Source organism: Aulostomus chinensis, chromosome 21 (genome assembly GCF_037954235.1).
Source record: "Aulostomus chinensis isolate RoL2024-O1b breed Wild chromosome 21, RoL_Achi_v1.0, whole genome shotgun sequence".
Lineage (NCBI taxonomy): Eukaryota > Metazoa > Chordata > Actinopteri > Syngnathiformes > Aulostomidae > Aulostomus > Aulostomus chinensis.
Genome location: NC_141340.1, coordinates 4,516,493 through 4,529,294, shown reverse-complemented (window position 1 = coordinate 4,529,294; position 12,802 = coordinate 4,516,493). Strand labels below are relative to the sequence as shown.

The window sequence follows — 12,802 nt, the reverse complement described above, 5'->3', positions numbered from 1 at the left end:
GGCAGCATTTCTCCTGCTCTCTGAACAAGATATTACGTGTCTGAGTGATTTATTGGCTCAGCCCGGGATTGTTTAGTTGATGTATCTGCCTCTACAATAGTAGAACAAAGTCAGGACAATCATGTTAGAAGAGGATAAATTCTGCAGTGTGTGTGTGTTGTGTAAAAAAAATAAATAAATAAAAAAAACTTGACAAGGAGCATGCTGACCCACAGTCGTGACTTTAGTCCAGTCCAGACAAATCAGTGTAACAGGGCGCCACACTATCCCAGGGCTGGCTCAGCTGAAGCAGGACAAAAACACAGCCTCGAGGCAAAAGGCTAGCAACAAACAAAAGGTGATCTATGGATGCATGACATGCTGCTATTCACTGAGGATGTTACAGCATGTTTTAATGCTAATATGACTCATTTTCCTTGTTATGCTCCCAGCTCTTCATTATGTTGACATTGTCTACCTCAATGCATCGGATCAGATCTGATGAAAGCACAAACACAAACTCCCCGTCTCTTAATTTCTCACTTATCACTGTACTATGTTTGATGCACTTAAAAAAAAAAAAGGCGGGGGACAGCAACTTTTTTTTTATTGTGCAGGGGACCAGCTGACCGCTAGTTAGCTTAGCACAATGGATGGAGGTAAATGGAAAATGCTAGCGCATCTCAGGTTAAAGTTTTCAAATGAGCTTTTCTCCAAGAATGTTCGTTGCTGCAAACTAATTTTAAAATCAAGAGGCACAATTTCATGGTTAGACGCATATTTGAAACCGTCACCACTATGATTCATTGCGCTAAGCTAACTCGAGGTCTGCATGGGCACCAGGGTATCCATCTTCTGGTCTATTTCCCCCAAAAGCCTGTTGACCATTGCCCAGTGAAGGAAGATGACATTTCATGTTTAAATGCATTGAATTCAACTATCTTGCTCATCTAAAAACAGCCTGTTCCTTTCACTTCACACCTTTTGCTTCCCACAGCTTTACTTTTCTGTCCATTGTACTGTAAAAATTTTATATATATATATATATATATATATATATATATATATATATATATATATATATATATATATATATATATATGGCTGGCCATCTTGTAGTTCTAACACTTTCATTTATTTAATGGTTCGTCTTGTTCATGCTATTGTTGCATTTCCACTGTGAACTGTGTTTGGACCCCCTTTAAAAATGATATGGTACATCCCGTCAAGATGATCCCAATTAATACATTTCCTGCAGAATAGCCACGACGCGGCAAAGTTTAGAAGAATTGAAGCGAGAAATATCAATATCATCGTGTGATAAAACAGGGGCAGACATTTCACATAGTATTTATATGATATAAAAAATATTTATAAAAGCCCATCATCATTTTTTGATGACTTCACTCCTGTCAGTACAATACGGTGAAATACTGAAGCTGTGAGGTTGCTGGTGGATTAAAGCCAGCAGTTGAGAGAAAAGCCAGGAGGAAACTGTGGCAAACATCTAAAAAGGATTAGAATTATATGGAGCAAGACACACACACACACACACACACACACACACACACACAGAGTTGCTAGGTTAAACCACATAGCCACACCACATTGTTGAGATTAAACCCACAGTTTTACTCCCACAAACTCTCCCAGTTAACCCACAATTATCACATCAAACCTATGCATACACACACACACACGCATGCACACTAATATATAAGACATACATGTGTGAGGTTTCAGCAGCACAAAGACCCCCTATTAAACCTCTCACAGCACCCTGTCTTTCCACTACATTAGACCCGAGAGGAGCCTGGTGGGCCACACTTAATAATCATCATAGAGATAACGCTGTCAATTAGAATATTCATGAGAGAACCGTGAACGAGCAGCTCTCTCCTTTCAATCTTTCGCTGCTCTTTTCGGGTCCGTCTCTTTGCCATTTTGTTTCTCTGATGGTGATGAGTCACTGCGGGGGATTTATCTCCTCAGCTGCTTGTTGTAGCGTGAGCCCGTCCGCATGAAAAACTATTAATCCTAGTGTGACGCAGAGACTGTGTCGAGTGCGGGGGAGTCGCCCCTCTTTTATGGTTTCGTCACTTTTTTTTTTTTTTTTTTTTAATGAAGACCTCAGTGCTGTATTTCAGCATTCCCATGTAAAAACATTCAAAAATGAAGCTCAATTAACAAAATGGGAACAAAAATAACTAAGAAGTTACGTCAACGACGTTTGTGTCGTTTTCCCACAACCCTACCGGAGTTAGCATGCTAACCAGCTAGCTGCGGTCTCTCCCGTCACGTGTTTCCACATTTGCTGCATTCAAGGTCACACAGAAGTGTGAATACTAACCAAGAGGTTTCCAACATCATTGCATTCACACTGCAGGGTAACACAGGGGGGAATATAAAGGCTACACTCGTTAGCTAGCTCGTCACTTTGCTAGCTAAAACTAAAATAGTTGTTAAAGTGGACATGTTTCTCAAGTGACTGAAATTCTTCACCAGCAATTGTCAACATGTTCCTAAAATCAGATATACATGAAAACATATTTATGTCCATAGTTCTGTTGCCCGCTTCCAACTCTGGAGAAGACTAAAATGAGCCACCTATGTCCAAATTTACACTTTTGCTGTTTGCTGACTTCAGAGTTTAGTATTCAAAGACGTCACTGGCGGGTGATACAGCAGGATGCCTTTCCTTATCAGCACAGTTCGCTGCCACCATCATCTTCGGTGAACGACATGACATTTACTCAGTATCTTAGAAAAGTGACAAATATAGGTTGCAGCACTTGAAGGCAAGTCAGAAATGTTCCGCACACTCGTGGATCCAATTTTCCTCAAAAATTCCGTTTGATACGAACAAGACGGAGAGTCTACTGTCAAGCTTGTGGCCCTGAGGCTGAAGGCGCCACAGGGGTTTGACCTAAATACTAACGTCAGCATGCTAATATGTTCCGAGTGATGACGCTGGCGTGTTTGTCAAACGTGACCAAGCATTAAAGGTTTCTACCTATAAGGAAGAGTGGAATTTCACTGGCACACAGTGACACCTGAAAACCAAGACCTGGGCACAAGTTATCGAGGTTGATATTTTTGTTGAGATTGCTACGATTTGATCGGGCTCGTCAACTACACACTGCATCTTCCTTAACTTAAAATTAGTTAGTTTGAGCATCTGAGGTGGCATGTAGAACGTTTCTATCCAAATGGGGGGGGGGGGAGTTAATAAATAGATTTGGAGAATTGCGTCCGATCAGAAATTTATTCTCAACTCCAATGATACAGCATCTTCTACTGTTAAATGAGCGACTACATCCTGTTACTGCCCCAAACCTCTAAGTTTCCCACTACAAAAAAGATCCACGATGCCGTTTCATCCGGACTGAGACACTTCCTTCAGCTCAGACCAAACTCTGGCCCATATATATCACATTTGGAACGTGGTCCAAGGCGCCTGTCACACCTGCGATTGAAGTCTGATGAAAAGTCTGGAGCAAACAGGGTTCTGAAAGTGTGAAAACAACCTTAGTTGAAGGTATCAGGTGAGGTCAAATCCGGCTAGCGCATCAAACTCCACGTTCCAATGAGGGGCAGCATATTAGAGAGGCTGAGGAGTTCACGTGTAGGTAATACCACAATTTACCCTACAGCTCCATGTAACGCGACAACAATTTCTTTACAATACCAAATCAAGTGCTGCAGGGTGATGGATTTTTGGAGGCTGTCCTGGAAGCTAGCGTCACCATGGGTTCCCTCAACAAAACAGTTTACAATGAGTTTTCGATCACTCCAGAAAATAAATTCAGAGGCAAACAACAGCTCGAGGTATCGTCTCTGTAAAATGCAGAGGAACTTTGCACTTCCTCTATTGTTGATGTAATGAATGTGTGTGATAACCCCGGTTGTATTATTTCGCTACTTCTTAAAAAAAAACAACAACAACAAAAAACACACACACCACTTTTAAAGAGACAGAGAGCTCAAATTCAGGAGAGCGTTCTTAAAACTAAACCTCTCTTTACCTTATTATATACCACAAGTTCAATGATGCTAATTTATTTTAGGACTCATTCCTGCACCACTTCACAAAAGATCTGCCCTAAAATTGAATCTTGGCCCACTGTAAGAGATTCCATTAAAAGTCCGTCCACTACTTTTTTTTTTTTTGCACAATCGTGCTGACAAACAAACATAACATGCACAGTGGTGGTAATAAACCCCAAGAGGAGGGTGAATCTGCAGTGAGGGCGAAAGGGCGGCCGAGCTCCACATTAGCGACTTCATTCACATATTAAGTGATTCCATTATGCCCCTCCACCCCCCCTCCCTCCGCCTCACAGAAGAGCTGTGCTTGTGCTTCATGGTTAGGGGAAAAAAAAAAAAAAAAAAAAAAAGCTTTTAAAAGAGAAGACCGCAATTACCAGGCTAAATGCAAACCTTCACACATGTTGAGAGGTGTTTTTATTTGTCGTGAAAACAGGCAGCTGGTTCCGAAGACGCCGGCGTGAGCCATCCCAAGAAGCATTTTGGGAGCGCCTCATTTAGTTAAGAAAACCAGGTTGAATAGGTACGATTTCTCCTTTTGTCTGCAGTAAAACGTAAAAGACGCAGCGTAATGGAAAAAGTGCAATCGTCTACAACTTTTTTTTGTGTGTGTGTGTATGTGTGTGTGTGCGTGTGTGTGGGGGGGGATATAAATGCATTTCAAACTCTCAGGAAAACTAATTAGTGACACAGTTGATTTGGCGCGCAGCTCAGGGTAATGGATTTGACCCTTTGTCGAATCCTTAGTTAAACAGAGCTACAATCTGAGCAGATAAACTGAGGGACAACACTTTTCATACCGAAATCTACCAGTTTGACTCCTCCTTGTGTGGTTAACAGGATGTTATTGCCTTTGACGTCACGGTGGATGGTCTTGTTGATGTGCAGGTGTTGGAGACCCTGTGGAAAAAAAAAGAAGAAAAAAAACGGGGGGGGGCAGGGCGGGGTTAACAGCTTCTTCTGACATGCACCTGCCTTTAAAATTATCCTGTTTAAAGTCTCTCTTTTCATGACAAGCAATTTATTTCCGCAGGGAGCTTGTTCAACTCTACAGTACGCTATTGTGTGCCCCCAGGCAGCTGCGCACATTCAGAACTTACCATGAGTGCTTCGTGCAAGATGTAGGCAATAATGGCTTCATCCATTCTATCTCCCCTCTTCAGCATGCCTTTGGCCAGATCTGTCACCGAGCCGCCGTTGCAAAGCTAAAAGAAAAGAGGACAAGGAGTAAAAAAAAACTCAACATGAGTCAGTGCTTTAAACCCAGATTCAACAATATGCTGAAATCTGGGACATCTTAGATATGGAAGAACGGGAGGGAACTGATTTTTTGATCAAAAGATTTCACAGTGGAAACGAGATGTAATTCTGTCAATCTGCAGCAGCTCATCTCTTCCAGGCAGCTTAGTGCGGGGGGGGGGGGGGGAGTACATTTTGTGTGGTTTAATCTATGGTGACTAAGCAGGTTAAATATTAAAAATGTACAAATAATCTGAGATAATGCCAAAGTAAATAAACAAAAAAAAAAATCTATAAAATTCTTGCTCTATGGAGATTTTAAATTTCTAAATGTTATATTTTTCTTGTGTTCTCTCATCTGTTTTATGTAAAGAGTTTTTGAGCTTCCACTGCTTGCTTGGTGTTGAGAATTAAATTGTTATCCTTAAAGAAAAGGAAGCAAGACGCATTTCATCTCTCAGTGTTTGTGTTTTCTTGTTGTACACTGTGTCTGAATACGGACTCCACCATCGATAGCCATCCCTCCTGGAAAATTATAGAAAATTACCTAGTGGGTTGCCTTGGCAACAATAATAACCCTTAATTTGGCTCTTTCTTTGGGAGATGCTGAAGGTATATGAAAAATAGAAAGCTTTGAGATTTCAGCCACAGTGTCGGAGGTTGAGAAACTGCAGATCCGGCATACGACCACTGTTTTTGCAACATGTGAGGCAGAAGAATTCTCACTTCTATGCACATTTTAAGTCCTTAAAAAATAAAAAAATAAAAAAAAACAACCTCCAAAACATTTCACATGAGATGGAGAAATTCCATCATCTCTTTATCTACTCAACACTCCTTTTATAATTATACTAATTCTGTGCTCTTGTAAACTGAAAGCTTAATTAGGAAATGCACATGCAGTGGTGTGTGGTTACTGAAGATAAGAATCACCCCCCTGGGGCGATCGTACGAAAGGCATCGTGAAGCACATCGCAGATAAGGTGACTAACAAGTTATATCACACAGCTGCGATGTTGTCGGATGCACATTCAAAATTACAGCCTGCAGTACGCCGCAGCATAATATTTGTTTTTCCTGGGGTGGTTAGGGAAGCAGGTGTTTACCTTCTTGAATGGAGAAAAAAAGAAGGGGGAAAAGCATCATATTATAGTAGCTTCCTTTCCATACAAAGTGCTCACTGCTGCACGAGTAGCGTCATATTTGCAGTTGCTTGCTGAAATTACTAAAAAAGGCATCCATTTTGCCATCTCATTCAAATTCTACGCACGGGGCTTGACTGCATTTGCACATATCGTGTCTGTGCGACCCACTGAAGCTAATTGACCGAACCACAGGAAGCTGTAATTGCTTCTTCCAGTTACAGCTCACAGAGAACACTTTGTACACAATAAAAGCCTGAATTTCATTGATCAAAACAGTCTTTAAAAAAAAAAAAGGAGAAAAATAACTCAAGTGAGTGACAGATATGTTGGAGAGCTTGAAAACACGCCGTCTAGCAGCGGTAAAGAGTGCTGCAGAGCTGAAGTGTTTTTGTTGGCTAACTCAGAGGTTAGCATCACCATGGCTTCCCTTGATTGATCCTTTCTTTGTATTTGGGATGATTTATGAGACACATGTTTAATTTTGGGAGATAATCTTTACAACTGAACATAAATTTATGATTTTAGAAGCATCAGTGCCGTCATTAGCATCACAATGCTAACGTTATGCTATGAACGAAAGGCACCATCAGCTTTGTGCCTCCTCTATGTTTGGCATTATTTTTTCCTTACTCCGATTTTTCCTCCTCAACACCGTCATCTGACAAGAACCAGTGTCGGCTCACTGGTGTGACGCCATTTAAGGTTCACTGTAACCTCTGTAGTCCCGTTTAGCTTTGTGTTAGCAACTACTATTTTTGAGACTGATACAAAGATTTTAAAAGCTCAAAAGTGGGGTGTTTACATATATATTTTAGGTAATAGAACTTAAATTTAAAAAAAAAATCTCTCAAGTTTCTGATAACCACAGACCTTATTCCAGGAATTTAACCAATATGGCCCATCTTGTTCGTAGCATAACGTTAGCTTTGTACTAGATTGCATTTTCCCTCTAAAAATCATAGTTGTACGTGGTTTTCCATCCATCGTCATCTTCCGCTTATTCCTTACAAGTAAGGGTCGCGGGGGGGCTGGAGCCTATCCCAGCATCTACGGGCGAGAGGCGGGGTTCACTCTGGACAGGTCGCCAGTCCATCGCAGGGCCAACATACAGAGACGAACAACCATTCACACTCACATTCATACCTACGGTCAATTTAGAGAATCAATCAGCCTCGTCCCCAATTGCATGTTTTTGGACGGTGGGAGGAAGCCGTAGTACCCGGAGAGAACCCACGCAGGCACGGGGAGAACATGGAGACTCCACACAGAAAGATAGCCTCTTATATTTAGCATGAAGCTAACAGTGGAAAATAACAGCAAAAATGTTGGTTTACAACATCTAAAGAACATTGTCCAGTATTATCCATGTCTTTTTTAATCTAGTCATATGCTCAGTTACCCACAAACACTTGGAACTGAGCTAACAAACTAACACTTCTGGTTCAGTGCGAGCCAGCAAGGAGTTGCTTCTGCTTCTGCGACCGTCTGTTTGCTTTTAGCTCACAAACATAAAGTCAGATAATTATTTGAAGCCACCAGGTGGCACTATGATTGATTGGCAAGCAATTTTAATGAATTCCTAAGCAATTTTTTTTTCAAAAACAATATCAGAAAGGCTGATGTGACGTTGTCTTTTTGGCCAAAGGCCTGCTTCGAATCAGAGGAGCGTCTCAATAACGTCTTCCGTATCAGCTGAGTTCCTACGGAACTATTAATAATCAAAGAATAAACCGAATATCACTGAATAGTGAGCGGCGTGTTCTCCATTACAAATGAGGTCAGGTGCTTGTTTGGTGATGCAAATGAACGGAGTTGATCAAAGACAGGTAAAAGAAGTGGATGAAACAAATGTAAAGATGAAACGGAGATGTCCCCTCCCTCAGTCTGGAGGAACCACCTCACAGCCTTGAAACACACAGGTGCTGACTTTAGTCACACACACCTTTGATGTAGCTTTCCCTGCCAATATATGAATTTATAATGCTTATTTTACTGTCACATCAATGGAAGTATGGAGTTACAACGAACAACCGTGTGTGTGCGTGCGTGTGTGTGTGTGTGTGTGTGTCACTGGATCATTTACACGTACATAATAGCCGGGGTGTTTCCTTTCAAACCCTGTTAAGTCTGAACAAGGAGCACGATTTTAAACCTCATTGTCAATTCATGTCTTCAGAGAGCTCGTTTGTTGCAACAGAAAAATATCGCTTGCTGAAATAAGCCGATATTATCACGTCACAAAATGTTTAAAAAAAAAAAGTATGAAATGTGGAAATATATCAAACATAAAGTGACTGCAAATGTATTCTTTCATACTTCCTCTCAGATCATCAAAACTCTTGCAGAGGGGAGCTTGTTCGTCCTCGTCCACACCTGTTAAGCTTTAATTGTCCATTCATTCGAACCTCCCGCCAGGTTGTTGCGTGACCAACATCATGACATAAACACGTCCCAGGTTGAACCAGAGGGCGCTCAGAGAGCTCGACCTCCGCCAAAGCCAACGCGACAAAAGAAAAATTCTACCTTTAGCTGTGTTAAACTGATTTTAGGTTCTGCTAATAAGAGGTTCTGACACATGCTGAAACATGCACTGTGTGATTTGGCAAGTAATTACATTTAGCGTAAGAGTACAATGTGTTAGTTTTAGCTGTGATGGAAACATACATTTTCATTTTTTGATAGCCTGTGCCTCAATTTTGTGTTAAAAATGCAGCACTGGTGCACAAAAACTTAAATTTCAATTTGGCATTGTGATAAAGTGACTTTCATGTTCATTTAATGGAAAAGGGTCTCTCAAAGGTTGGACTAAACATTGGCCTCTAACAGTTTGTTCTGAGGGAGCTCACAAATGATATGCGCATCTAATTCAGGTTTTTTTTTTTTTTTTAAACTCATGATTAGAGAATAAAAGTCGACCCATCCTTGCCATCTTTGAAGTCATCTTAAGCTATCTGGGAGCTAAATTGGAACCTTGGAACATGAAAGCTTGCTCTTGTATCCACTATCATAAAGGAGCACGCCACAGAAGCCAAAAGCCTGCAGACCCCAATGAGAGGATAACAAAGTAGAGGATGCAATTTGTATGAATTCTCTTCATAATGAGCGGCCCGGCCTGCGTGGAGAGTGCAGAAAGGCTGCTCTAAGTGGAGCTCAAGGGTGGAAAATTACTGTTCAGAAAGGAGGGACAGTAACCATGGTGAATGGCCACCTTACTCCTTCCTTTCCTGTCTCTTCACGGCTAAACCCCCATGTGCATCTACTTCAGAGCCCCCAAAATCATCTGCCAACACACACACACACACACACACACAGCGCCTCAGCCCCTTACTAAACTGTCAGACAGTAATTTCAGCCTCAGGATTATCCACCAGATTTAGACTGCAGGCTGCGGATTTTTGCGGAGGGAAAGTTGGGAAAGGACAAACCACAGAGGGAACAAAGTTAACAAAATCAGATTTGTATTGTCGCTGAGGAATGAGTTCCAATTGATTGAAAACAACTTAACACGATGTAAACCAGACGAAGGCCTTTCTCTCCCCAATTCTGACTGTTGCTGACGTCAGAGTGAAGTAAGCAAAGGGTCATCAAGGCAGACAGCGGTGAAAAGGGAGAGAAACACAAGCTGGAGGAGTGAAAACTATCTAGCGGTTTAGCATAACACTGTTGTTGTCGTGGATGCAAAGCCCTCTGAGCTTGAATTACAGAAATATGGACTTGGTGTTCCGCAGAGCTTCAGCTGAGAGCAGAGAGAGGAATTCAGGAGAGACGGTCGTCGCTGCTCAGGTGCATCCAAAAACTAAAGAGCCCGTCCTGCTCCCTGCAGCCTGAGAGCGAGGAAACTGAAAAATACTCTTTACACTGAGGGTTCAAGACTATTACAGCTTCGTTAAATGGAAGAGCACCGAGAAAGCATCATAAACCGTTTACCTGTGTTCCCTTAATGCAAACGGGAACGTTTATCTCTTAAGTTAACATGACCATCGTTAGTTAATTGTTATTCACTGACAGCTTCTTGAAAGGACATTCACCAAACAATGATTCGTGATGAGTCAGTACGGTTTAGGTCAGGTTAAACCAGGGGTGAGCGACCCGCGGCCCCGCAGCCACGTGCGGCTCTTTCATCCCGCTGCTGCGGCTCCCTGTGTGATTTGAACGTGATTTGAACTCCCCAAAGCCGCATCTGTTAGCGACACAACCGTTAGCAAAAACAAAACAGCAACGTGTGAGAAGCCTTCTGCGGCTTCGTTTCGAGTCGTAGTTTTCCTGGAAGCCTCATGTCTGCTTATCATTTTCACCAGAGGTCTCCAGGTTTGTCCTGCTTGCTATCAAAGCAGCAACAGAAATGGTGCGGTCAGAGGGTGGATAGGCACCAAAATCCACCACCCGCCGCTGTGCACGACCCCGCAAACACGTTCCTCCTTGGAGGTTGACCTCCATTACATGTTTGTCAAGAGCTTGACATTTCGAAAGCGCTACAGCAGGCCAGTAGATATGAAAGATGGAGACGTAAAGAAAGCTGCAGCAGCATCCAGGTCCCCTTGAACTTTTACACAAAATATCACAGATGCAAACCTGAATCCGGCCGTGGCTGAAGGTCAGAAAGTCAGAGGAAGCAGTCAAATGCAGATTTTTGGACCAAATCGGGCCAGTTTGCATTCAGTTAACAATTTCTCACAGTAAACAGAGCAGTTTATAAAAAGAATCCAGTGCAATGTAAACCAAAAAACAAACAAACAAAAACATTCTATCCTCTCCATCATTTTGGAATATTTTGCTCAAAGCAACAAAATCCAAACAACAGCTGACATAGTGGCCTTCGCTCCGAGGTGCCAGGGGCCGTATAACAGAAACCTCCAATCTTTAGGGCGGCACGGCTCAGGGGAAGAGTGGCTGTCTAGCAACCGAAAGGTCGCTGGTTCAATCCTCGACCCTGGTGACCATGTCAAAGTGTCCTTGAGCAAGATACTGAACCCATAATTTCTCCTGATGAGTAGGTTGGCGCCTTGCATGGCAGCCTCCACCATCAGTGTGTGAGTGTGTGTGTGTGTGTGAATGAGATGACACTGGAAAGCGCTTTGAGTGCCACTAAGGTAGAAAAGCGCTGTACAAAATTGAGTCCGTTTACCCTTTAAAGGGAAAGATCCATATTTTTCAACCTAGGCTTTATTTTTTTATGTTTTATGGTCAAAATCGTTGAGAAGAACCAACATTAGCATAGCAGTTAGATGGACTTTGATTTGCCCAACATTCTCATTGCAGCCGTTTCGTTTTGCCAAGTCCATCTCGATATGAACCAATAATTTGGTCACTATGAGACAAAGATATAGGAACGTACAACCTAAACTAAGGACTTTAGAGAATCTCTCATCTTAATACCCTATCTTATCACAGCAAATTTCAATCAGTCCAACAGTGGTTTTCAACTTTTACATCTGTTAGCTAGGAACTGATTTGATTTTCTCACCAGAGGGGACCAACTGCTGGTCACAGTTGCTGGGATTACCGCCGGGTCTTGGCCTGATGCAGCCTGTGCTGCATCTACTGTACCGACCAGTGTTTTGTCATCAACCAGTTTCAACATGTCAAAGAGCAGCTGCAAGGATTAAGCTAGTTAGCTGAACCAATGTGGTGGGAGTGTGAAACTCTGAACGGCGTTAATGGTTTTTCCCAAAGTTACAAGAGTTTATTTATAAAACCTGGGAAGTCAGGAAGTGTGTGTGAAACACACATGTCGCCATGTTCAGAAGTTTCTGTAATTCAACCAACTAATTCACTGAGACAAGCTAACCCCCCGGCCACCCCCGACACGTCAATGATGACAACTGGCTCGCCACCAAATCCCCCAGGTGGCCTATAGGTAAACTCTGAGACTACCCCTGGTGGCTTAGTGTTACATAATCACTGACCGGATTTGGTCACCGCAGCATATACCAGGCCAGACATGCCATGTGAAGGACAATTGGACTTTTAATCTGCACTTAAACACTCTTTGTCTGCACGGCAGCGGCACACCGCACCGGTAAACCCCCTCAGACTGCGCATACCTCCAGTACGAGCCACAGCTGATCTCCACATTTCACATCCTTCTTGTAGTACATCCCATAGAATTTGACGACATTGGTGTGATCAGACAGAGCTTTGAGGATGTTGTACTCCGCCTCGATCTCCTCATCAATATCCTGCAAAACAAAGATGGAGATCGGTTACAATTACAGTCTACGGAAGAGCATAAGGCGGGGTTGTTGTTTTTTTTTTTATTTTGCACGTCTACAATTAAGTTAAACCATCAAGAATTAAATTTAAATACCATTACCTGACAAAAAGTCAAAATTGTTGAGGTCAGAGTTCCTTGATTAAAGACAACATAAATATGACCTCCCCTTTTGTGGTTT

At 42.2% G+C, this 12,802-nt stretch overlaps 1 protein-coding gene across 2 annotated transcripts in view; it reads right to left on the bottom strand.

Annotated features, from left to right (window-relative positions):
- Nucleotides 1–12,802, bottom strand: part of myo3a (myosin IIIA) — a 59,985-nt gene that overhangs the window by 34,897 nt on the left and 12,286 nt on the right. For both annotated transcript variants that reach the window (XM_086191095.1, XM_086191094.1), the window contains exons 3-5: nt 12,455–12,589; nt 5,127–5,231; nt 4,827–4,926 (exon numbers count right to left, since the gene is read on the bottom strand). In XM_086191095.1, coding sequence (XP_086047221.1) covers nt 4,827–4,926; nt 5,127–5,231; nt 12,455–12,589 — 340 coding nt within the window. The remainder of the gene's footprint in view (nt 1–4,826; nt 4,927–5,126; nt 5,232–12,454; nt 12,590–12,802) is intronic.